Here is a 26,439-nt window from a genome sequence, read left to right on the forward strand (position 1 = left end):
GTACATTTTAGTTTAAGACTGGCAGATGACAAAGACATTAACTACATCAGCAACAGAGTTATTGACATCTGCACAGCAGAACCGTCTTTTAAAAAGCTGTTTATGTGTTTGCTAAAGAGGTGCAGTGTGGGGGGCAAAGCTTTGATAGCTGCCACTAGGATGGTAACCGGACTGGTTCTGATATAGCACCTTTCTACTCCACCTCTCCACATTCTGATGATGGGGTCACCGGCCCAGGCAGGCGGGCAGGTCTTGCAGATCGAGGTTTGTGAATGCGATATCTTGAAAACGAGGCAGTGTAGGGGCTTCAGTCTGATGCCACAGGTGCATCTGTTACTAATCTCCGATCAAACGTCAGGTTTATTTGAAAATCTTGTGAATGCGATAACTCGTGAACAAGGTGGCGTAGAATTTTGAAATTGATACCATGAGTGTGTCTACTGCAAATCTCAGACGACTTCAAATCCTGGAGATAAAGTTTTTGACATCTCGCTGTGATGTAGGATTTAGTTTGATACAGTAGGTGTGTCTGCTAGGAGGCAGGGGGGTAGCACTAGCAGCTGCTGGCATTCACGCTCCAACCTTCCAGTTAGTAGACGACCTTCTCTACATCCTGAGCTACGGCTTTGGAGTGAGGGACACACGATCCATACTACAATATGTTTATCTTACAGTGACCTGATGCAATTAAAATTGCAATTATGTATCCATGTAACTATTTTCACAAGTATTCAATTTCATTCAGTTTTTTATAGTGCTAAAGCACAAGAGTCATTTCCAGGGCCTTTATAGAGTCATCGTCATCGTGATGAAAGTGCGTTTCCTAAAAACTGAAATATCACTGAGGTATGAGTCATACTTGTATTTCACAGGCTGCTCCAGGAGCCGTTAGTTTCAAGCACAAAGAATGAGAAATCAGCTATAAATGATAATCATTTATACACAGAACAATGAAGAAAAAGCCATGTGATGCTACAGTGGTTCATCAACAGAAACGTGTCATCAGTGACAAATGGCATGCCAATACATCTCAATGCAGTCAAACGAATACAAATGCAGTACAATCAAATGTCAAGTGTAAGCCGTTAGCGTGTGACGGACAAACATTCCTTTGTAGAAACATATTTCCAGATACAAGAAACAAAAACACTCTTATCACCAGCTTGAATCCGGTCAGCGTAGCTGCTCTACAGGAAGGAGCAGCTCTCAGCATGATCGGACCCGTTATTCTAGTTTCAGGGACACCGAGGAGAAAACAACACCTCTGAAAGACTGTGCTAAATGAAAACAAGGATTTCTCTGAGTGTGGAAAATGTCCTGCTGCCAAAATATGACCAGCTGCTTGTTTGATGATGAGTATCTTCGTCATGTCACATTCATCTACAGAGATGGTGTTTAAATGTGTTTCACCTTGGAGTCGAATGAAACCGACTCTGCAGCCTAGTTCAGTCACAGCAAGTCTCCACGAGGCGTTTGTTCTCAGCTGCTGTTCACCTGAACTTGTGTGAGCATGAGGAAACCGTTCTGCTGTCAGCCCACTCTGTCTTATATTACAGGGAGGGCTCGTTGATATAATAACACTGTGCAAAATTGAATATTATCCAAGATAAGAGTTCTTTCCTGATCCATAAGCCCAGTGCAGTGTTATGAGGCTGCTGCTTTTTCCTACTTTTGTCTTTATTTGACCTCAGATTCAATGTGGACACGTCGCAGATCTGCCACCAGCTTTGTGTCAAACATATTACCTTCAGCATGTGAAGGTAGTGACGGGGGTGCTGTTAGAGGCACAGTTTAGTCTGGATTGTGGAGTTTGCGGCACTCAGCAGCTGACAGTGAAAACATCTGCCAGCTCTGGGAGCTGTTGGAAGGAATTTGGTTCACTTTAGGGAAGTTAGAGTATTTGTTTGCTACAGTGCTGTGCTTTACTCGTCCCTCACCAGCCTTGGTAGTGGAATCACTAACTTAATGCTGCCTCACTGTGGATTTGAAGGTAAAGTTTAATAAAGTTATTTGTTCTGTTTTTGTAGTCTGGCCCTGGACAAACGGCAGCTTAAGACAAGCTGAGTGTGTTTCCTGAACTCACGGAAAAAAGTATCAAGAAGTCTTTGAAAGACACATTCAGATGCAGAAATCAAAAGAAGCTCTGAGTTCAGATGATGCAAACAATGTCATGGCTACATCTCCTTTACAGACAAGCAAGCCAGCTATGCATGCACGTGCGTGTGTCGCGCACACACACACACACAACATAGTTTTTAGTCTGAGAACCAAAATTAAACTACCAACATACAGAATAAATCATTTTATAAAAATAAGGCAAATTATAACGTATCACACTTAATATACAAAAACACTCTAGAATTGTTTACTGTCGCTATATGCACAAAGGCTTATTGGGACTAATTCATAATTATTTTAATTCATGCCAAAGTTCTTAAAGTCAAAGTACCAGAAGTAAAGCACAAACACATGAAATAAAAACACAAAGAAAATTAAGAATAAATAATATCAACATTTGAAAAAATATAATATCAATAAATAAATACATTACATACTGAAATCAAAGTCAGAGCGATATATATAAAAATATAAGATAAAAGCAAATGAACATACTGACTGATCCAAGGCCTGAAACTTTATGGCACCGTACACTGAAGGCTGTCCTTCCATCATATGAATCACTCCACACTGTCGCTGCCAGGCACTTCTGCGCCCTGTGCTTTAATACCCAAGCTAAAATACCAATGGTTTCCTCTGTCTCTAAAGTCCTCAGCTCCTCCAGGGTTAGTAGGTCGTCACCTCCAGCTACTCCCTAAGCTTGCAAAACTACATCCTAACGTGTGTCCGTATCGACGAGGGTTCAGATGAACCACTCTTTCTTGCTCTCATCAATGGTTTCGGTGAAGGCCGGATCGTTGACAATGATCGCTGCGTCGGCACAGTCTGCTGACTCGGCTCCCTTTGCCTCGTTAGTGTGGTAGGAGCCTTTGTGACGAAACATGTGACGGATCACGAACACCATGATGCACAGGACGCTGAAGATCACCATGGAGATGATTCCTGGAAGAAAGCATGAGCAACGCAGTGAGCACTTTCTCTAACACAGTGAACTTCAAGTATATTTGATGCAGCATTTGAAGAACGGACTGAAGACAGCATTGTTGAGCATGTTGAGCTAGTCATTTTTAATGGCATGCTAACATTGCCAGAAATGACTAAACTGGTAAGCAATGATCATTTTGGAAAATGGCTCACTGAGGACTGAGATGGAATTAAGGTTAAGAGATCCATTGACTTCCACTTATCCTTCTCAGGGTTGTGGAGGGGGGTTGCCCTATGGTTCATACCATAGGGCAAGATGCGGGGGACACCCTGGACAGGTCGCCAATCTGTCTCCGGGCTAACACGCAGAGACATACAACCATTCACGCTCACATTTACCTACAGGCGATTTAGAATCGCCATAACTGGTGAATATTTTGCAGCTCTGTTTCCTGCTTATTACAGAAAACTACCACAGCTGTTTCCTGATGATAATCACTTTTTAAATTAGCTTCAATAGCTTAATAATGTGTTATTAAATGGAAACAGGCAGCTCTCTTTCCTGCTTATTACACAGATGCTACCACGGGTAACAGTGGTAATAACTTAGAAGTTACCACATTATTACAATCCTCTTCCTTCCTCGTTACCCTACTATTACCACTTTATTACTGAGCTGTATTTCCATATTATTACCCCAGTTTTTGGGCTCTTATTAGCCTATAACATATATTTCAGAGTAATATTTCTCAGCTTTAACCACTGTTACTACCGTTATATTACTTGGCTATTTAGTGGCTATTACTTTGGTAATTGCATAGTAATAACTTAGACACATTATACTCGTTTCCCCCTTGTTACCCTACTATTACCACTTTATTACAGAGAAAGTGTAGAAAGTGCTACCCTTTATTCTTAATTCTTAATCAAAGACATATAAAAATAAAATGAAACTGAATTGAATAGATAAAATCAAAGATAAGTCTAATTAATACGTTGAAATACAGAATATTGAAGTATATATATGAGAAATACAGTTTGAGTAATGGAGATTTTTCTAATGTCTAAATTATGTGTAGACACGATGAAGTGTTTGTGTGGCTGCAGGAAAGTGGAAAGATAAGAAATGTGACTCTGGATAAGAGAAAAGTATGTTGTAAACAGAATCATAGCTGATATGATAGTTAATCAAGCTTAATACTGATGGGAATCAGGTATAAGTTCAACCACTACAATGAGTATGAAAACATTATAATGATTCAGGCGTCTCACTGAGTGTAGAGGCGGCCTGTGAGGCTGTGTGATCACATGTATGTAAGCAGGATGGGGAGTGAGGGCGATACTAAGGAACCACTAATCGAAAGTAATGTCTGACTTTGATATTATGGAGTCATCTTCATGTTCTGAAAAGAAGATTTCACATCTCACCAAAACTGTCCATGTTTGGTTCAACCACAGAACTTTCTGACTTCCCCATAAAAATGAGACATCCTGGCCCTTACACAGCTAAAGGGATTCTGCTAAGACACTGCTGGGAAAGCCGCCGGCCTCGCTATGACGAATGGTTAATGGTTAAAATAGCATCGTACAAAAAAGTGACTTGTGGCCTATTAGACAAACTGTATTTGGTCTCCTTTTAGTAGCTGGCTCTCTGCCACCTGAGGTGCAGAGGTGTGTAATGGGGGGAGTGGGAGGTGAGTGTAAAACAGAGTATGATAAAACTTATTTCTCTTGTTTTGTTTATGTCTAAAGTTTAATAAAAAAAAGTTGAAAACAAGAATGTCTGACTTTGAAATGCATGACTTCATAAAAGGAATCGTATGTTGTCGTTGACCAACACAGACTGATAAAAAAAGTATCCCTGTGTTTTTGAATTAAAAAGAGATTATGTAGAAATGCACAGTCACGTTTGAATGAGCTAATGATCCATCTAATTAACGTAAAAGTGCACAGATGCCAGATGTCATCTCAGAAGATGTAACATCAAGCAAGAAAGGCGGGAGAAAGGTCACCGAGGTGTAAACGTTGTGTTCTGAAGAGTTTCCCTTTGATTAGCAGTTCACACGATTTGAACTGAGAGTTACACCAGAGACCAGAGGGATCAACCGCAGCTCAAACTGTGAACTTACAAACTGGGTTGATGTCTTTTGGCTTTTGCTCTGCTCATTTTTGCCATGTTAGATTATAAAGAGGATTTGAATTCTCACTGTTTCCTACAGAGAATATGTGGATCACCTCATGCAGTGAAAACAATGACTTGGATGTTTCTAACCTCTTTCCTCTCAAACATCAGAACAACGCCAACATTAGCTCAGAGCAAGATATAATTTTATTATTATACACGACCAGTCAGAGGTTTGGACAAACCTTCTCATTTAGTGTTTTTCCTTTATTTTTACTACATGTATCTACAGTATTATGTAGAAAGAAAAAGAAAAAAAGGAAAAATAGCTCTAAATATGTTTTATATTTTAGACTCCTCAAAGTAGCCACCCTTTGGTGCAAACACTCGGCCTTCTCTCAGTGAGCTCCATGATGTAGTCTCACCTCACAGGTGAGCCTGTCAATTCAGTTTTATTCATATAGCGCCAAATCACAACAACAGTCGCCTCAAGGCACTTTATATTGTACAGTAGATCGTACAATAATAGATACAGAGAAAAACCCAACAATCATATGACCCCCTATGAACAAGCACTTTGGCGACAGTGGGAAGGAAAAACTCCCTTTTAACAGGAAGAAACCTGTAAAAAAACTTGGCAGAACCAAGCTCAGCGTCAGTCTGTCAGGGTTCGTTTGTGGAATTTCGTGCTTTCTTAGTGGGGTTGGGACCATCAGTTGTGTGCAACCCACTGGACGCCACGGCTGCGCTTTAAAGATATCTTTAAAAGAGACATGAAACTGTGCAGCATAAACTCCACCACATGGGAAATCAGCGCAACTCTACTCAGTCACTCACATCAATGCCTGAAAGATGTTTCCACAGCGGTGTGGACGCTACACCATTGCGCATAAGTGCAAACTACATTCAGGACCCGTTCAGGGATACAAGAAAATCCATCCCTGGCCACCACCTCTCACCGAGGGCAATAGCAGCCTGGAACAGAGTCTAGCCTCTCTCTAGGAGATTGGTTCCAGAGCCCAAATGTTGCATTGAGGTGAGCCCCACCATATAAAAGACTCCTTTCCCTACCAGAGAGGTGACCTTCCGTGTCCTGATAGCCAGCCTTGGTAGCCGGGGATTGGACCCCTGTCTGCTTCCCAACACACATTGCACCCGGACCTAATGGTGCCTCCTGTGGGTGGTGGGCCTACAGCAGGGCAGGCCCATGTCGCTGCTTCAAGCTGTGCCCGGCCAGGTCCCATGGGCTAAGGCCCAGCTCCCAGACACGCTCCCTCCAGCTCCATCCTCAGGCCTGGCTCCAGGGTGGGGTCCCAGCAATCCTATTCCAGACAGGGTACACTCGTCCGTTGGTCTTCTTTTATCCATAGCAGTCGACTGAATTGCTCTTCGTCTGGCCTCTCACACAGGGCCAATTTGCCTTGGGAGACCCTACCAGGGAGCAACAAAGCCCCCAACAACACAGGCCCTGGGATCACTGGGACACACAAACCCCTCCACCACGGTAAGGCAGCGTTTCATGGAAGGACTTTTACTTCTCTCATTCCAAATTAATATTCCTGGTATCAAATATCACACACATATCGGGTGCAAAATAAGACACTTTTTCATGAAATTTAGTGTAATGCACAGTAAACTCAGGTGTGTGTTTCACATTGTGCTGGAACAGACAAGTTGCACTTATCAGTGCTGACTGATTCTAATGTGTTGCAACGGTTAACAATCTGTATTAATAAATTAGATGGTGATTATTTGCAGATGGCAGTCGCTTTGAGTCACAATGAGACAGGTTAGGTTCCACCAGGTGACCTCTGGGCAACCTTCAACTTGTCCCAGACAGCATAAAAATTCAATGTGACCGAAAAACTGAAAAATACCAGCGGCTCCGGGCGTTCCCCCTCAGCCTCCTGAGGCAGTTTTCAGAAAAGTTGACCTGTGACCTCGACCTTGAAGACAACATCACTGAGATTCAAACTGCTCAGAGATTTTTAATAGATACACCTATGGTATCAGTTTTAAAATCATACATCACCTCGTTTTATGTACATCAATCTGTGCATTTTCCAATTATATCGACAAAAACAGCAGCTCAGAATCCTGGTATACTTAAAACTAAACATACCTCCTATGACAGCCGAGTTGCGATCCACACCATCACCACTGAACTTGTCCTCATTGAGGTTGAAAACAGCTCCAGCTGTGAACAAAGCAAACATCTGTTATCTATCTGAATCCTGAGAAACTTTAGAATTTTACAGTGGCATGCCCCTATGTATGCTGAAACCTATGTCAGGGGTGTCCAACGCCAGGCATCAGGGCCGGTGTCCTGCAGGTTTTAGATCTCACCCTGGGTCAACACACCTGAATCACATGATTAGTTCATTACCAGGCCTCTGGAGAACTTCAAGACATGTTGAGGAGGTCGTTTAGCCATTTAAATCAGCTGTGATGGATCAAGGACACATCTAAAACCTGCAGGACACCGGCCCCCGAGGCCTGGAGTTGGACACCCCTTTCCTATGTTCTATGTGTTTCTACCACCTTCTATGTGCCAGGGGTCTCTGGCTGAAGCCATGGGGGAGATGGTCAGGGGGGAGGCTCCACAGTTTGAAGGAACCAGTATCCCATGGGTGCTGACAGGTGCTGCTATGCTGGAGCGCAGGGCAGCTTTCAGCGGTGCTACACTGTTAAACTGAACTCTTGACAGGCAGCCCATGAAACCCGGTGTGTTGTAGCGCTCGATCAGGATGGGGTCAATCTGGCCTGTTTCTAAAAGAAAGAGAAAGCAGCTTTAATAGTTTTTTTCTGGAAGCAATGCAAGTAAGCAAAATTTATTTATATAGCACTTTTTAAGACAAGAAGCTATAACAAAGTGCTTCACATGGGAATATAAAAGCATATCAAACAAAACAACATATTACACACAAACATCACCCAAACGTGTTTTAAGCTGTTTTTTAAAAGAAGCCACAGAGTCGATGGAGCGTAGCGGGGGAGGTAAACAGTTCCACAGTACTGGAGGTAGGGTTTGAAAAGCGCAATCCCGCTTTGTTTTTAAATGTCTCCGTGGAATAGTCAGGAGACCACTATCATTGGAGTTGGAGAGTAGGGTTGAAGAAGCTCAGTGATACAGGCGGGGGCCTCGCCCAATGCAACTACGACTGAAACTCTTTTTTGGGCCTAAAAGCATGTTAGTCTTTAAAATATTCACTGTGAATAAATATTTAAATATTTTAAATAACAAAAATAATATAATAGCAATATTTTAAATGTGTTTATTGTTCACAATCCAATAAACTTACCTTTTAAGGTTAGGTTTTTAAAGTTAAACCCTCTGACTTCTAGGCCACCCTTACATCATCAGAGCCCTGTACTACTAAGTGAGATTGTCCTTTTTTTGATATATAGGGTGGACCATTTATATGGATACACCGTAATAACATGGGAATGGTTGGTGATATTAAAGTCCTGTTTGTGGCACATTAGTATATGTGAGGGGGCAAACTCCTCAAGATGATCGGTGACCATGGTGGCCATTTACAAGTCGGCCATCTTGGATACAACTTTTGTTTTTTTCAATAGGAAGAGGGCCATGTGACACATCAGACTTATTGGTAATGTCACAAGAAAAAAATGGTGTGCTTGGTTTCAACGTAACTTTATTCTTTCATGAGTTATTTACAAGTTTCTCTTTGTTCACAGCCATTGACATGTCGAAGAGGTTAACACGTGAGGAGCGGATGGAAATTGTGTTGATATCTGGTGAACGCAGTAACCGGGTCATTGCAGCAGATTTCAATGCAAGACACCCTACGAGACCACCCATCTCCCATGCTACAGTTAGCAAACTGCTTGCTAAGTTTCGTGAAACTGGTTCAGTGTTGGATTTGCCAAAATGTGGACGCAAGAAAACTGTCACTAATGAAGAAACATCAGTGGCTGTCCCAGCTTCATTCAGCAAGAGCCCACAGCGTAGCACTCGCCGCATGTCACTGGAGAGTGGCATTAGTTGAACATCCCTTCGGCGGATATTAGCTACTCACAAATGGCACCCTTACAAACTCCAGCTACTGCAGCATCTCAACGAGGATGACCCAGATCGGCCACAGAATTTGCAGAATGGGCAAAACAAAAATTGGAACAGGACCCTCAGTTCACGCAGAAGATTTTGTTCAGTGAGGCAAACCTTTATGTGAATGGTGAAGTTAACAAACAAAACCACCGCTATTGGTCTGACACTAACCCACATTGGATGGATCCCTCCAAGACTGTTGGACCAACAAAAGTGATGGTTTGGTGTGGTATATGGGGTACAACGATAGTGGGTCCATTCTTCATCAATGGAAACCTCAAGGCCACTGGATATTTGAAATTGCTACATGATGATGTGTTTCCTCTTTATGCACTGAAGCTGGCACGTTCCCTGAGTTTTTCCAGCAAGATGGTGCACCACCACATTATGGGTGCAGGTCCGAGCATTCCTAGATGAACAGTTTCCTGGAAAGTGGATTGGTCGTCGTGGGCCAGTTGAATGGCCCCCAAGGTCTCCCGATCTGCCCCCTTAGACTTTTATCTTTGGGGTCATCTGAAGGCAACTGTCTATGGTGTGAAGATACGAGATGTGCAGCACCTAAACTACGGATACTGGATGCCTGTGCTGGCATTTCTCCTGCGGTGTTGCTATCAGTGTGTGAAGAGTGGGAGAAGAGGGTTGCATTGACAATCCAACACAATGGGCAGCACATTGAACATGTTTTACAAGTGGTCAGAAACTTGTAAATAACTCATGAAAGAATAAAGTTACGTTGAAACCAAGCACACCATTGTCTTTCTTGTGACATTACCAATAAGTCTGATGTGTCACATGGCCCTCTTCCTACTGAAAAAACAAAAGTTGTATCCAAGATGGCCGACTTGTAAATGGCCACCATGGTCACCACCCATCTTGAGGAGTTTGCCCCCTCACATATACTAATGTGCCACAAACAGGACTTTAATATCACCAACCATTCCCATGTTATTACGGTGTATCCACATAAATGGCCCACCCTGTAGTGTTGCTCTAATGATATTAGAAACAGTAAAAGCTAAATGCCATTTCTACTTTTTACTTCATTTTTATTTTATTTTTTTCAACACAAAACATATTTGGATTCTAAGAAGTAGAAGCTCATCATTTCAGGTAGGAAAAAAGGCACACAAAAAAGTTAATAAGTGACTGGTACAAGAATAAATAGGACAATATTCAGATCATAGAACATCACTCAGCATCCCTTCATGGAGTCAGTCATGCAAAAACAGGAGCCATATAAACACACACACACACACACACACACACACACACACACACACACACACACACACACACACACACACACACACACACACAAATCTCTAGACTCACCAAAGACTTTGCCAAGAAAGATACTTTTGACCAAAGTGAACTGGGTGTCAGAGGCCTCAGGCAGCGTATATGTGGACACTGGATAATGGTCCAGCTGGATAATGTGGACAGAGAAAAGCAACAGTCAAGTTTAACTGATAAACTGAATCTTCTTTAAACTTTGGCAAGTTTTAAGACTCCTGTCCTTGATTTGGTGAAAAGAAGTTTGTTTAAGCTAAAAACTAGTTTTTTAATATAATTTGATGTACTTGATGTACTTTTTATAAAGAACGCCCTAAATGGGCGTTCTTAAAGTCAGCAAAGAGGCACAGAAAAGAAGATCAGACACCAGCGAGGGAGGATAAGAAGGACAGACGCAACAACATTGTCATCCCCTATGTAGCCGGTGTATCAGAGAAACTCAGGAGAGTTTTCTCCAAGCATGACATCCCAGTGTATTTCAGACCCAGCAACACGCTCAGACAGAAACTGGTTCACCCGAAAGACAAAACGCCAAAACACAGACTTAACAATGTGGTGTATGCTGTACAGTGCAGCGAGGAATGCCCAGACCTCTACATTGGAGAGACCAAACAGCCACTTCACAAGCGCATGGCACAACACAGAAGAGCCACCTCCACAGGACAAGACTCAGCAGTCCATCTGCATCTAAAGGTCAAAGGTCACTCTTTCGAGGATGCCAATGTTCACATTTTGGACAGAGAGGACAGATGGTTTGAAAGAGGAGTGAAAGAAGCATCTATGTCCACTGTGAGCGACCATCTTTGAACAGAGGCGGGGCTTACGACACCAACTCTCTGCCATCTATAATCCAGTTTTGAGATCCTTCCCAGACGCCTTAACGCCCACTCACATCCTGGGCCATCTGACCTCAGGAATTCGCATGATAAGGTGGGGCCAGGTTTCACAATGAACCCACCCGAAACTCTGGCTGATTGGGACCCACGCCCAGTTTCCCACCTTGGCTCAGGCGATTAGAGGATCATCAAGGGTCCTTTTGTCCCTCTGTGGGGGGAAACTCCCACTAGGTTTATATCTGGGACTCTCCACCATTTGACCTTAGAACTGAAGAAGCTTCTCGGATGAGAGGTGAAACGTCTTCAAGCAACTTAAAGAAGTCCAGACGCTTTTCTTTGCAAGCTCCTTAGACTACGATGACCTGGATGACTGAGAACCTTCACAGACATACTTTTTATAATAGAATTATTCTTTCAGCAGATGTAATTTACAATTGCAACTAATTACAATTTGCAATTCAGGTGAACTCAGGGTTTAAATACATTTTTCTACTCTGACTATCAATATATCAAACTAGCACCTTTAGCAGCTTATCTCAAAGTAGTGACTTTAAGAAATATATACACTACCAGTCAAGGGTTTGGACACACATTCCTATTTAATGATTTTCCTTAATTTTACTACTTTCTTTTTTATTATCATGATAATAATAATAATAATTATGATAAGATATAAGAGTTGGAAGAAAATAATACAAGTGTGATTGTGAGTAGTGAGAGTGAAGTGAGCGTGACGTGTTAATGTATTCAGTCCAGGATTAATGTAATTTAGGAGACAATTATAACAATAATGATAATAATAGTTAAAGCAACATTAACTCAGTATTATCACCATCAATCATAATAATGACGATAATAATAGCCATAAGTATGACCAATGACCAGCTATGAACAATAACAGTCATGACCATGACAACAGTAACATCGTTATAAGAAGAATATAATAGCTCACAGCGGTATTCTGCTAAAATAAGCTGGAGGGATGATTCAGAGGCTTTGCCTGCAGGGTAGGAAAGGTCTTTTTCTCTTTCCTTTCATACGCCCCCCTCCTTTTTGGTAAATGGACTAGTTCGTATATAGCTCTTTTCTAAACACTCAAAGTGCTTTACTTAACTTGGTTCATTCACCCACTCACACCAGTGTTGAAGTCTTGAATGACTGGTAATAATACGACTGGTATGGAGCAGAATTCGAACCACCAGCCCTCTGTTTATTGGACAATCTGCTCTACATCCCAAGCCACTGGCACCCACTGCTCTCTTCCTTTTTGGAGTTAGGACCATAGAGCTCTGGGCTGCCCCCAGACCTGATTGGAGGGAACCCTGTGTATGGCCCCCTTTAGATTAGCCCCCAGAGCCAAAGGAGAAAGCCTGTTTATAAGTGGATCGGTGATCAGGTTAAACGGTTTTGCGTTTTTGTTTTTTGTTTGTGTACAAGGGGGAATCAAAGGTGGTTAGAGGTGATTAGGATGTGAAATGGGAGACGAGGAGAGAGGGAAAAAATAATTAAGATATATCAGGCAGTAGCATACATTATTTTAGTGATGATAATGGACCAGTTTTTATTGAACTCAGCTGATTTCTGTTTGAGAGCAGGTGACTTTTTTTCTTAGGATATATAATCTAATAAAAGGTTCTTTCCCTGTGAAATGGACGGATGGACGGACGGATGGATGGACGGACGGATGGATGGATGGATGGACAGATGGATGGACGGATGGATGGACGGACAGATGGATGGATGATTCTTTTGAACCAATTTAAGCAAGGGGGTGAAATTCATGCTGAACAGGATTTGGTCAGCTTGGAGGAAACATTAATATTTAATATTTAAGATCTGCCCGGTCCTCCTCATCCATACAGAGTGGCAAAATAGTGGATTTCGACCAGGTTATAGAGAAGCTGAGACTTCTGAAAGCAAATCTATAACCCAAATGTTTGCTGCAAAGAGTGGGGATCCTGAAGGAGCAATAAAACATCTACATAAAGAAGAATTTTGTTGTATATTAGACATTGAAATACCTTTAATATTGCCATTTTGTCTTATAGTAGCAGCTAGACATATTTGCCTGGCACCAGTGTGAAGAGTAACGCTTTGTGTAATTAACCCATTGGTGGTGACTGTGGCCACTGGCGATGTGTAAAACGCTCTTATCCAACTGATAAATGATTCTCCAAATCCAAATTTCTTAAATATTGCAAACAGAAATTTCCAGCTTACTTTGTCAAATGCTGCATTGAGTGATACGATTAGTGCCAGTGTTACTTTTTTGATACTGTGAAAGCTGCGTTAACTTGAACATAAGCCATACTAAATATGTCTTATATTTTAGATTCCTGTAAGTAGCCACCCAGCTGCAAACCCTCGGCCTTCTCTCAGCTTCATGATGTCGTCACCTGAGATGGTTTCACCTCACAGGTGAGCCTGTCAGGGTTCATTGGTGGAGTTTCTTGCCTTCTTAATGGGGTTGGGACCATCAGTCGTGTTGTGCAGCAGTCAGGTTGGTGCACAGCTGACAGCCATGTTTGACAGCTGTTAGAGTTCATATTATGGCAACAACCAATGAGCTAAGTAAAGAGAAACAACAGCCCATCATTACTGTAAGAACTGAAGGTCAGTCAGTCCAGAAAACTGCTAAAACTTTGAATGTGTCCCCAAGTGCAGTCAGAAAAACCATCAACACTACGATGAAACTGTCTGACATGAGGACGCCCCAGGAAAGGAAGACCAGGAGTCCCTCTGCTGCTGAGGATACAATCATCCGAGTCACCAGCCTCAGAAATCACAAGTTAACAGCAGCTCAGATTAGAGCCCAGATAGATGCCACACAGAGCTCCAGTAGCAGACACATCTCTACATGTTCAGAGCAGACTGTGGGAATCAGGCCTTTATGGTCAAATAGCTGCTGAGAAACCACGACTAAGGAAAAGCAACAAGCAGAGATTTGTTTGGGCCAAGAAACACAAGATGAGTCCAAATTGGAGAACTTTGATTCCACCCGCCGTGTCTTTGTGAACGATGGTCTCTACATGCATGGTTCCCACCATGAAGCATGGAGTTGATGGTTTGCTGGTGTGGGGGGCTTTACTGGTGACACTGTTGGGGATTTATTCAAAACTGAAGGCACACTGACCCAGCATGGCTACCACAGCATCCTGCAGCAACATGCCATCCCATCATGTATTGTTCAACAGGACAATGACCCCAAACACACCTGCAGGCTGTGTGAGGGCTGTTTGACCAAGAAGGAGAGTGATGGAGTGCTGCACCAGATGGTCTGGCCTCCACAGTCACCTGACATAAACCCAGTGGAGATGGTTTGGGATGAGATGGAGCGCAGAGTGAAGGCAAAGGACCAACAAGTGCTCAGCACCTCTGAACTCCTTCAAGACTGTTGGAAACTATTTGAGGTGACATGAAGCTCATGGAGAGAACGCCAAGAGTGAGCAAAGCAGGAATCAAAGCAAAGGGCGGCTGTTAGGAAGGATCTAACATATAAAACATGTTTTGAGTTGTTTCACACTTTTGTTTACTACATAATTTCATGTGTTCATTCATAGTTTTGATGCCTTCACTGAGAATCTAAAATGTAAAAAGTCATGAAAATAAAGAAAAACCGTTAAATGAGAAGCTGTGTCCAAACGTTTGATAGTGGTTAGTGTATATTTTCTAATACTAAGTTTTGAAGCAGCGTGTATCGCCAGCTAAAGAAAAATTCCTAGCTTCTGTTATTTCTATTTACACATGGAAAAAAATTTGTGAAAGCGACAAAGAACTTACACATACATATCTCAGTAACACAGGGGTAACAGCATGTAAATAATTATTCTATATAATAAGTCTTTGTTATAAATTGTGTCTTTGATGACATTCCAGCAAAAAGTGCTGCATTAAATCACTCCTAATACAAACTTAATACTCACTATTAAATATTTGCTACAGCTTCAAACTAAAAGAATTTTCAGCTGAAGACTTTTATTATTAACTTGACTGCATTTTGCAATTCATCGCGTATTGTAGTGGCAGGATTCACTAACCTGTAGCCGTATCTCCCTTAAGTTCCTAGTTATGTTGACAGAATGTGGCTGACCGTTGGCCATGTTACGATGGTCAACATCTATGGTATACGGTTCTGTGAGTCTTCCAAGGCTGTAGCGGATCTGGAGAGTGCCTGAAAACACAAAGAAATACGTACATTTCTTACAGTTCATAAATGGTAAAGGGACTGGTTCTTACATAGTGCTTTTCTACTCTGAGCATTCAAAGTGTTTTCTACAACTTGCCTCATTCATCCATTCACACAAGCACTTTTTTTCAATTGTTCTTCTACAAAGGTGCTTGCTATCTAACATTTACACCGACACTCCGATGCATCAGAGTGCCACTTGGGCTGAGTATCTCTCCCAAGTATATTTGGCATGGAGACCACCCTAGATAAAGTTTACAAAGATGAGAACACATTAAATGTATCAGATACGACACTAATAAGCCTACCATTGTGTCTGAGAACCACAGCCAAGTAGTCCTGAGTTCTGGAACTGATGTAGACAAGAATGCTGGGAGCACTGTAGGTGCTGAAGCTGAACACAAGCTCCTCCTGAGTCAGGTTGGCCTCACTTGAAACACCAACACCTGACAGACTCTTCACGTCCCTCAATGCAAAAGGTCCCCCCTCTGGCAGCAAGTCGTAACGCACCAATGTCCCCGTCTCAAAGTAGCCGCCTACATCTAAGGTATAATTAAAGAATAAAGAACATTAAAACATAGCGGAAATTCTTATTGATTATTAAATCTGAACCCATCTAATCTCAAACAGGGTGTTGGTCATACCATCAGTGCAGAAGGGTCCATCGTAAGCAGTAAGGGAACAGTCACAGGAGTAACCATTGTAATGCTCTACACACTTTCCTCCATTTCTGCAGTGCATCCTGTAGCTGTTGCAGTGGCCCTGGCAGCCTGGATTCACACCTGGAGTCCCTTTTGCCCATTCCTCCAGGTCAAAGGTCACACCATTAATCTTCAGAGCTCGCATGCAGCCCAGAAAACCCCTTTGACCACTTGAAGCACCTGGTATAGATGTAAGGCAGAATAATCCAGAACAGCATTAAGAACACCTTCAAATAACGAGTAATTCAATGTGATATGCAGATTAGCACATTACTGTTGAATGAGTTTCTTGTTTTTCGTGTGCTCCAGTCTGCAGTGGCTTCCAGCTAACGGTACAGAAATCAGAAAATAATGACATCTCATGCCCCACTTAGACTGGAGGTGCCAGGGATCGAACCTAGACAACCTACTCTACCTCCTGAGCTACAGCCACCCCAATTGAAGTCAGCAGCGAAGTCAGCACACTATACACAGTGCAGGTAGAGCACCACTTTTCCTTTCTGAGTCGCCTGACAGTTTGCCAGAATCTCTTCAAGGCAGTTTGGAAGTTTTTTTCCATTGTCTTTCCTCCCACACCCGAGTTTTTGCTTCAGCCACTGCCGTCACCACATTCCACTTGGCCTGTTAGTACCTATTGGCTGCCTCCAAAGTCCCACAGGCTAACCAAGCCCGATAGGACTCCATCTAAAGCCTGGTGGTTCCCTTCACCCCTAGTGTCCACCTCTGGTGTTCAGGGTATACCATCACAACAGGTACCAACAACCTTGTAGCTGCAGCTCAGTGCAGCAGTTTCAGCAATGCAGGTCCATTTAGACTCAGTGTCTCGTGTCTCAGAATGCTGTAGATCAGGGGTGTCCAACTCCAGGCCTCGAGGGCCGGTGTCCTGCTGGAGGGCCTGGGTCAGCACACCTGAATCAAATGATTACTTCATTACCAGGCCTCTGGAGAACTTCAAGACATGTTGCGGAGATAATTTAGCCATTTAAATCAGCTGTGTTGGTTCAAGGACATATCTAAAACCTGCAGGACACCGGCCCTCGAGACCTGGAGCTGGACACCTGTGTTGTAGATGCTCTGCTGGAGGTGGGAGCTGAAGATCTTGTGGCGTCTGCCAGGCATTCCCAGCGCACCCTCGCTATACATTTAGGTCTAGCATCCTCTCCCATCACCTGATCCAACTCACCACCCTAATATTAGCATTAGAGTAGGGTAATTAGTATAAGTACATAAGCATAATTCTGGTGATTTGATTATTATTTTGTCCATCCATCCATCCATCCATCCATCTTCATCCGCTTTATCCGAGGCTGGGTCACGGGGGCAGCAGCCTAAGCAGAGAGGCCCAGACCTCCCTCGCCCCAGCCACCTCCTGCAGCTTATCCGGGGGAACACCAAGGTGTTGGGACATGCCCAGAACACCTCACCCAGGAGGCGCCCAGGAGGCATCTTTGTCAGATGCCCGAACCACCTCAGCTGGCTGATTTCAATGTGGAGCAGCAGCTGCTCTACTCTGAGCCCCTCCCGGATGGCCAAACTTCTCACCCTATCTCTAAGGGAGAGGCCAGCCACCCTTCGGAGGAAGCTCATTTCTGCCGCTTGTATCCGCGATCTCGTTCTTTCGGTCACTACCCACAGCTCGTGGCCATAAGTGAGGGTAGGGACATAGATCGACCGGTAAATTGAGAGCTTCGCTTTTACACTCAGCTCCCTCTTCACCACGACGGACCGGTGCAGCGTCCGCATTACTGCAGCCGCAGCCCCAATCCGTCTGTCGATCTCCGGCTCCCTTCTCCCATCACTCGCGAACAAGACCCCGAGATACTTGAACTCCTCCGCTTGGGGCAGGAACTCATCCCCGACCCGGAGTGGGCACTCCACCCTTTTCCGGCTGAGAACCATGGCCTCAGATTTGGAGGTGCTGATCCTCATTCCCGCTGCTTCACACTCGGCTGCGAACTGTTCCAGTGCGAGCTGGAGGCCCTCACCCGATGAAGCCAACAGAACCACATCATCTGCAAAAAGCAGAGATGAGATTCTGAGGCCACCAAAGTGAAATCCCTCCGCCATTTGGCTGCGCCTAGAAATTCTGTCCATAAAAATTATGAACAGAACCGGTGACAAAGGGCAGCCCTGGCAGAGCCCATCACCCACCGGGAACGAGTCCGACTTATTGCCGGCAATGCGAACCAAGCTCTTGCAACGGTTGTATAGGGATCGAATGGCCCGTAGCAATGGGCCAGACACCCCATACTCCCGCAACACCTCCCACAGGACACCCCGAGGGACACGGTCGAATGCCTTCTCCAAGTCCACAAAACACATGTAGACTGGTTGGACAAACTCCCATGCACCCTCAAGTATCCTTGAGAGGATAAAGAGCTGGTCCAGTGTTCCGCGACCAGGACGAAAACCGCATTGTTCCTCCTGTATCCGAGGTTCGACTAGCGGACGAACTCTCCTTTCCAGCACCCTGGCATAGACTTTCCCAAGGAAGGCAGAGGAGTGTGATTCTTCAGCCTGGTGGCTCCCTTCACCTCTGGTGTCCACCATTTGGTTCGGGGATTACCACCACGGCAGGCACCAACCACCTTGCAGCCGCAGCTCAATGCAGCAGCTTCGGCAATGGAGACGCTGAACACGGTCCATTTGGACTCAATGTCCCCAGTCTCCCTCGGAATGCTGTTGAAGCTCTGCCGGAGGTGTGCGTTGAAGATCTCGCGGACTGGGGCCTCTGCTAGACGTTCCCAGCACACCCTCACTACGCGTTTAGGTGCACCGGGTCTGTCCAGCGTCCTCCCCCGCCACCTGATCCAACTCACCACCAGGTGGTGATCAATTGACAGCTCAGCCCCTCTCTTTACCCGAGTGTCCAGAACATATGGTCGCAGGTCTGGTGATACAATTACAAAATCGATCATCGACCTGCGGCCTAGCGCGTCCTGGTGCCACGTGCACTTATGGACACTCTTATGTTCGAACAAGGTGTTCGTTATGGCCAAACTGTGATTTGCACAGAAGTCCAATAACAAAACACCACTCGGGTTCAGATCAGGGAGGCAGTTCCTCCCAATCACGCCCCTCCAGGTCTCGCTGCCGTTACCCACGTGAGCATTGAAGTCTCCCAGCAGGACAACAGAGCACCTTCCAGCACCCCCCCCCCAGGGACTCTAAGAAGGCTGGGTACTCTGAACTGCCACTCGGCGCATAAGCGCAGATGACAGTCAGAGCCTGTTCCCCGACCCTAAGGCACAGGGAACAAACCCTCTCATCCACCGGGAAAAACCCCAACATACCGGCAGCAAGCCGAGGGGATATTAGAATACCCACCCCAGCCCACCGCCTCTCACCAGGGGCAACTCCAGACTGAGACAGAGTCAAACCCCTCTCCAGGAGGCTGGTTTCAGAGCCCAAGCCATGCGTAGAGGTGAGCCCGACTATATCTAGCCGGTACCTCTCAACCTCACGCACTAACTCAGGCTCGTTCCCCACCAGAGCGGTGATAATAATAATAATAATGGATTGGATTTATATAGCGCTTTTCAAAGCACCCAAAGCGCTTTACAATGCCACTATTCATTCACTCTCACATTCACTCACTGGTGGAGGCAAGCTACGGTTGTAGCCACAGCTGCCCTGGGGCAGACTGACAGAAGCGAGGCTGCCATATCGCGCCATCGGCCCCTCTGGCCAACACCAGTAGGCGGTAGGGTAAAGTGTCTTGCCCAAGGACACAACGACCAGGACAGAGAGCCCGGGGATCGAACCGGCGACCTTCCGGTTACAGATACGCTTCCCAACCCCCTGAGCCACGGTGCTATCGGGCACGGTCGCCCCATGCCCGATAGCACCTTCTCACCCTTTGGGAAATTTGTCGTCAAAGTCAGGACCATTAACATTTTTTTTATATTTGGATGATCTGCAGCCATTAATAAATTCAGACAAAAACTTAAAAGATTTTTTATAGTTCAGACTCTGATGATCACAACATAACATTTTAAAACATAAAAAAAAAAAGACCAAATATACTGAATGAAGCACACATGCTTGTTCATTGCGGTTTGAAGACATATATGAAGAAGAGTAACATACTCCTCATGAGTCCAAATGGGACCATAAACATATGTGGCACACAAGTCTTACCAACATAGAGATCACTGTAGAGCTCTGGTTTTGCATGGCCCTGTAAGGTGGTGGGCCTGACCATTCTGTGCTGTCCATTAAGTTGCAGCACTGCCTCCTTGATGTTTTTTTCAGCCTCCACACGATGCCACTGGTCATTATTTAACGGCACTGGTGAGCGGACACTGAGCTCCATCTTCTCAGTGCCAATGCCAAAAGAGAATAAAACCACTGAGTCGGCTGTGGAGTCAAACATGTCAAACATTGGAAATAGTTAAAATTTTCATCTCCTAGAGACAGATAGTAATAAACACTGATGATTAAGTTATCTCCGTTTACAGGCTACATACCACAGGCTTTTAAATCCTTATTCAAAAAGCTCTTACTTGATCCAAATGTTTTAGCTAAATATAGACCCACTTTCCTTTCATTTCAAAATGTTTTGAAAGAGACGTCACCAAACACTGACCATTTGCATTTGCAAAGGAACGGTTTATTTAATGGTTTACTTAAAGTGCATCGTAGCACAGGAGCAGCACTAGTGAAGGTTATGAATTATCTACTTATGGGTTCTAATAGCAGACTCCTCTCCATGGTTGTCCTGACAGACCTCAGTGCACAATGTTTTACTACAGAGATTAGAACTCACCACTGTGCTGGTTTGAATCATATCTATCTGATAGACTCCAATTTATCCATATAAACGGGAGTCTTCTTCACACACTTCTCCCTTAAGGCCAAAACAGAGAGAATGAGGAGGAGCTTCTTCCCCCAGGCTAGGTTTCATTTGACGTAGACGTGACGTCGACGTAAAGCGCGAAATTTGACTGGCGGTCGGAAGTGAAAAAGATAAGCGCAAAATCACAGACAGACAGTACGCAAAATGCCTATGTCCTGTTGTGTTTACGGATGCTCCAGTAGGTCGACCAGAGAAACTGATAAACGGTATTTTAGGGTACCAAAAATAGCCCAACAAAGAGGAGAAAAATGGAAAATTCTAACCGAAAAACGTAGGAAAAAATGGATTTTAAATTTACGTTTACAGTCGGGAGGAGCAGAGTCTGCCAATGCCCGTGTCTGCAGCGACCACTTCGTCAGAGGTAATGTTATGTTTGCAAACGAACTTATTAGCATTAGGTTGTCGTTAAATTCTCGTTTACTTAGTGCTTTTAAGTTAGTAGTCTAATATTGACTTGATTGGGACTATAGGCTGCCCAAGTGCTTTGGATGACGAAGAGTCGGAGGACTGGGCTCCGACGGTCAATCTCGGCTACGAACGAAAACCCAGATCGGAATCAGTTCTCAAACGAGAGAAAAGAATGAAGCTTAAGGCAGAACAGCATCGATGTGCAGAGGCGATTTTGGATATGCAACAGACGGCTGAGAATGGTTTACCTTGAAACAAACAACTGTCACTCTAACGAAGTCCTAAGGATGTGGCATGTTTGTTGACGTTAAAGCCGCTACCGCTAACTGTTAGCGTGTTTAAGATAAAGCAATATAAGAACAAACACTCACCCTTGCAAACACCAAACTGTATCCATCACGGAGACGTTTTGTTCCAAGGTTGTGGACCCACCCGCTGACAAAAAAATTGTACGCCTCCAGACTCTTGAAAGCTTTCATTTGCTGCCTAGTGTAGTAAGAAGTCTGGAGGACCAAGTAGTTGGTGATATCCACAGCCTCGATAGTAGGCAAATCCTTTACTTCTGTGGTGTATTCGGACATTTTCAAAGAATACGGATCACGTCCGATATATTTTTTAACTATCTGTTTATATCTCTCCCGAGAAACGGGGTCTAAAGTTGCACAATAGCTGCTCTCCTGACTCTCCACAGTGTCCTCCATGTTTACTTCCGCCCTCCACTCAAAAATCGCGCTGCCTCCGCACGTCATCAGAACCACGTGACCGCAACCCAACTATTCGGGCCCTGAACCAGGTGTAGGACTGGACTCTCACACACGTCACCACACGCACCACCACACATTTCCTATAATCCTATAATTCCTATAATTTATAATCCTTATCTTTATAATCTCTTCTGCTATTTGCACATTCTTTACTGTAATTTCCTAAGTTAATTTGTAAACTTTTGTAGTAAATTGTAAATATTGTAAAACTTTTCTTCTGTCATTTAATGGTCAGGCATTGTACAGCTACAAGCATTTCACCCCCATGTCATACTGTGTATGGTTGTGTGTGTGTGACAAATAAAATTTGAATTTGAATTTGAATTTAAAAGTTATGAATGGAGTTCCACAGGGCTCCATGCTGGGACCAATATTTTTTACATTATACATGTTTCACTTAAGGAATATTATTATAAAACAACAGATATTTTAAAACGACGTTTTCAGTGGGAGAAACGTGTCGTCACTCATCAGCTGACTTCTTCAGTCTCAGCTGATCAATGAACTGACCTCACAGCCCATTGTTCATTCAGTCAGCTGGTTTCAGTCATTATGCAAATGCAATGTTTATAAGGTTGAAACCTGCAGTCAGCTGAGACTGAAGAAGTCAGCTGATGAGTCACGACACGTTTCTCCCACTGAAAACGTCCAGATGAACAGAATCAACCTTTGGGGATTATATCTTTAAAAAGGACCTAATATCTCAACTGCACATGTGCAAAGGTCTCAACAGTATTACAGTAGTACACACACACTGACCCACCTCTGAGCTCAATGTGAAGGAAGCTGGTGCTTCCCAGGATTTCTAGAAAGACTCCATGAGTAGAGGACGTCTTAAAGTAGAAAGAGATGTCAGTGCTGGTTTCATCTCTCAAAGAAGGATAGTGGAGGTAAGAGGCGGGGCTTGTAAAGGAGGCCGCATTCCGGAAGCTTGCTATAGAAAATAACCACAAGATATAAAATATATTTGTCTATGAAACAACATGAAATACGTGTGTGTGTGTGTGTGTGTGTGTGTGTGTGTGTGTGTGTGTGTGTGTGTGTGTGTGTGTGTGTGTGTGTGTGTGTGTGTGTGTGTGTGTGTGTGTGAGACTCACAGTCCCCTCGGCATCTGAGTGGCCCTATGGTTAGTTTGGCCTCAGATCCAGCTCTGCTTGTATCACCAACCACAACCTGACTGACTGGCAAGTGGTCTTTGTAGACCAACAGGCCTGAGTCCTCCTTCCTACATACACGGACACACACAGAAAGAAGACATGACAGTCAGCTCAGGATTATGTCAGCTAAAAATATTTCCTTTACTTTAGATTTGATTTTTTAAATCAATTTTGTCTAATTTGTGTTATTACATCATTCACATATACATTTAAGAAAGTACTGAAGGGCTGATCAGGGTTTGGCACAAGCTTTCATTCAAACACTGAGTGAGGATTATGAGGATTATAATCTATAGCAGGGGTCAGCAACCCTGTGGCACGCGAAGGGTTAACTGATGGCACGACCATAGCTGGGCTGGCCATGTGATTTTTCGTTTTTATGGGCCGATGGTTTTCTGTTGTTTTTTTGCTTGTTGTTTTGGGGGTTTTGTAACGTTATAAACAAGGAAAGGTGGTGAATTGGCCAGATGCTGGAAGATGTGTAAAAATAACTCAGTTATTTAGAGCTTCCACAGAGGCAGCAGGTGGATGAGGGAAAGGGGAGGCAGGAGGAGGAGAGACCCGAGGTGGCCACCGGTCCGAGTGTCAGGTGAACTGAACTCCAGGTAAGAAGTTATGACCTGCAGTCTATCTGGGTCAGATATAAACCAAGTTTAGGTAGAGTTTATTTTCGTTGTGCTGACTTTTTACAGTCAGTTACAATAACTCGTACTGCGTGCTAGCTAGGATGACGGAGTTTCTATACAGCTGGGTGGGTGCTATGATGTTACTGATGGTGAACTTTATTTAATTCATAAGGTTAGTTAGTAGAGTTGCCAAATATTCTGCAAAAAGACGTTATCGTCTCGTATTCATAGAAAATATTACGCGTTTCATGTTGAGCTGAAAAAGAACAGTTTGTCCCGGACTTCAGCTACAATGAAAAAGACACCAAGCTGGAGTTATTCTGTGTTTATGCTGCACAGCTGCCTCTTCTTCTCCCCCTCCCTCTCCTGTTGCTACTTCAGTCATGAAACTGATCAATGATCAGCTGATCGTCTCTCTTGTTTGTTTATCGTCCACTTTGCGCCAGAAAGAGGAAACCAGCGGATGTCGCGCTAAACAACAGCAGCACGTTTAAGCTTGATCAGCTGTTGTTAAAATTTATTTAATATTAATTTCTAGTATCAGCTGATGTTTGCTGGAGCCACAGCTGTAAAGCTGCTGGTCAGGATGTCGGTTTGGATATGTGGTGAGAGGGAAACATGAAGATGAAACCAGGAGATGTCCTTACTGAACCATCAGAGCTGTGATGGAGAAACAGGTTTACCTTTTAGGTGACATGAATGAGTTGAAGTTATGAGCTGTTTCTGAGAGACAAATAACACCAGGATCCTTTTCTAAGGGGCGGGTCTAGCAAAGTTTTGCCAGGGGGGCAGGTAGGGCATTAACAGGGAGAGGGGGGCACAAAGATATACTTTCTTATTCTTGTTTAAATAATTATCTGAATTTTACAACCAAAGTTTTTGTCTGATGTAAAATGTATAGAAATCATACATATACCAACAAGACTGTGCATCACTGTCACAACAGCGTCTGTTAACATTGTTGTGAGGATAAACAGCATTTGCATTTTCTGTTGTTCAGTTCATTTGCTGTTATGGATAAAAAGTCTTTTTTTGTTTCCAAACAGCTGATAACTATTCGCTGACAGCTGCCAACATCTGTGAACAAATATAATTCTGTAAAGTTTTTCTATATAGTGTGTAACTGTTAATATAGAGCGTTATTAAATGTATTGCTAATGCAGTCATATGGCACACTGACTTCTGAGGAAACTTTAGATGCACTCATCATCAGAAAGGTTGCCGACCCCTGACCTACAGGATGAAACTATAAACTCTAGTTTGTAACACGATACAGCTCAGCTGAGCGGCTGAGTGAGGGTACACTCACCAGGCACGCAGGTCTGCATCACAGTTGCAGTAGTGTTTGGAATCAGTACAGTTGTGTTCAATACCACAGGCACACTTCTGGATCCCTGGTCCTGAACCCCCCCAATAAGAATGCTTTTCATTGGCTCTTCCGAACCACCAAGTGAAAGGGACGCCATCTGGAGGTCGAACCAAACAGCTACAGTGTACTGCTACTTAAACACTTCTGAACACACGCACCATTCAAAAATATCACTTTAATGTTTACAGTATGTGTTATGATAATAATGATGGGTGTGATGAACAGAGTAAACACATTCTTTATAGTGAGTGAAAAGGTCGATAATAGGCATCATCACCTGGACCGCTGAGCAGGCGGGACATTCGGCAAGCGTAGGCGACGTACTGCTCACAGTACTCTGCACTGCTGGTTACTGACAACATCTGGACACACGAGACAGACACGAGTATGCTGATTTGTCATTTGTCTGCTAAGAACATTTCTTAGTCTGTGATATTTACGGTCTGTGACGTGTGTTGGAATGAAAACCAACCGAACAGCTGGGTTCTTCTTTATTGTTTAGAGCACTGTGGACTGATTAAAGCCATCTAGTCCTGAACTGTTTAACATGACTATAAAAACCTGTGACTCAAGCAGCCAGCCCCGTACGACCAACACGATTCTGCTTATGAACCCATCGAATCGTTGGACTTCTCCCCAAAATATCTGTAACGCTGAACAGTCGATTAACAATGCTTAGAAGATGAACTTTGTTTCTACTTCAGTTTTGTGTCTGCATGTTTATTGTTAGCAAACTGTTTTGTTAAAAAAGAAAAAGTGCAGTGCATGTAGGAAACGGAGTGTGTAACATTAAGTGTGTACCTGTTCCTCAGTCATATTGTAAGAAATCTGCAGCACTGCGTTGCCCTTGTCTGCACTGGATACTGACGTCTGAGGAGACAGGTCGTTCCTCAGCGTGGTCCAAACCACATCCTCTAAGAAAAACAACCGACATGTAAATATTCTCTGCTCCTTCTACATCACAGATTTACCTAAATACAATCAGTCACATGATAAACCTGAAGT

The 26,439-nt window shown here is 43.7% G+C and overlaps 1 protein-coding gene across 1 annotated transcript in view; it reads right to left on the reverse strand.

The window, feature by feature from the left end:
* Positions 1 to 1,357: 1,357 nt before the first annotated feature.
* Positions 1,358 to 26,439, reverse strand: part of cntnap2b (contactin associated protein 2b) — a 48,426-nt gene continuing 23,344 nt past the window's right edge. The window contains exons 13-25 of the mRNA XM_085388040.1: positions 26,236 to 26,348; positions 25,712 to 25,796; positions 25,375 to 25,531; positions 23,380 to 23,507; positions 23,046 to 23,216; positions 20,393 to 20,611; positions 16,196 to 16,432; positions 15,860 to 16,093; positions 15,403 to 15,536; positions 10,569 to 10,662; positions 7,706 to 7,933; positions 7,287 to 7,361; positions 1,358 to 3,060 (exon numbers count right to left, since the gene is read on the reverse strand). Coding sequence (XP_085244166.1) covers positions 2,861 to 3,060; positions 7,287 to 7,361; positions 7,706 to 7,933; positions 10,569 to 10,662; positions 15,403 to 15,536; positions 15,860 to 16,093; positions 16,196 to 16,432; positions 20,393 to 20,611; positions 23,046 to 23,216; positions 23,380 to 23,507; positions 25,375 to 25,531; positions 25,712 to 25,796; positions 26,236 to 26,348 — 2,075 coding nt within the window. The 3' untranslated portion in view covers positions 1,358 to 2,860. The remainder of the gene's footprint in view (positions 3,061 to 7,286; positions 7,362 to 7,705; positions 7,934 to 10,568; positions 10,663 to 15,402; positions 15,537 to 15,859; positions 16,094 to 16,195; positions 16,433 to 20,392; positions 20,612 to 23,045; positions 23,217 to 23,379; positions 23,508 to 25,374; positions 25,532 to 25,711; positions 25,797 to 26,235; positions 26,349 to 26,439) is intronic.

The sequence above is a fragment of the Rhamphochromis longiceps genome, linkage group LG18, assembly GCF_057381845.1.
Source record: "Rhamphochromis longiceps isolate RC_006_pf linkage group LG18, R_longiceps_female_GT1.1, whole genome shotgun sequence".
Lineage (NCBI taxonomy): Eukaryota > Metazoa > Chordata > Actinopteri > Cichliformes > Cichlidae > Rhamphochromis > Rhamphochromis longiceps.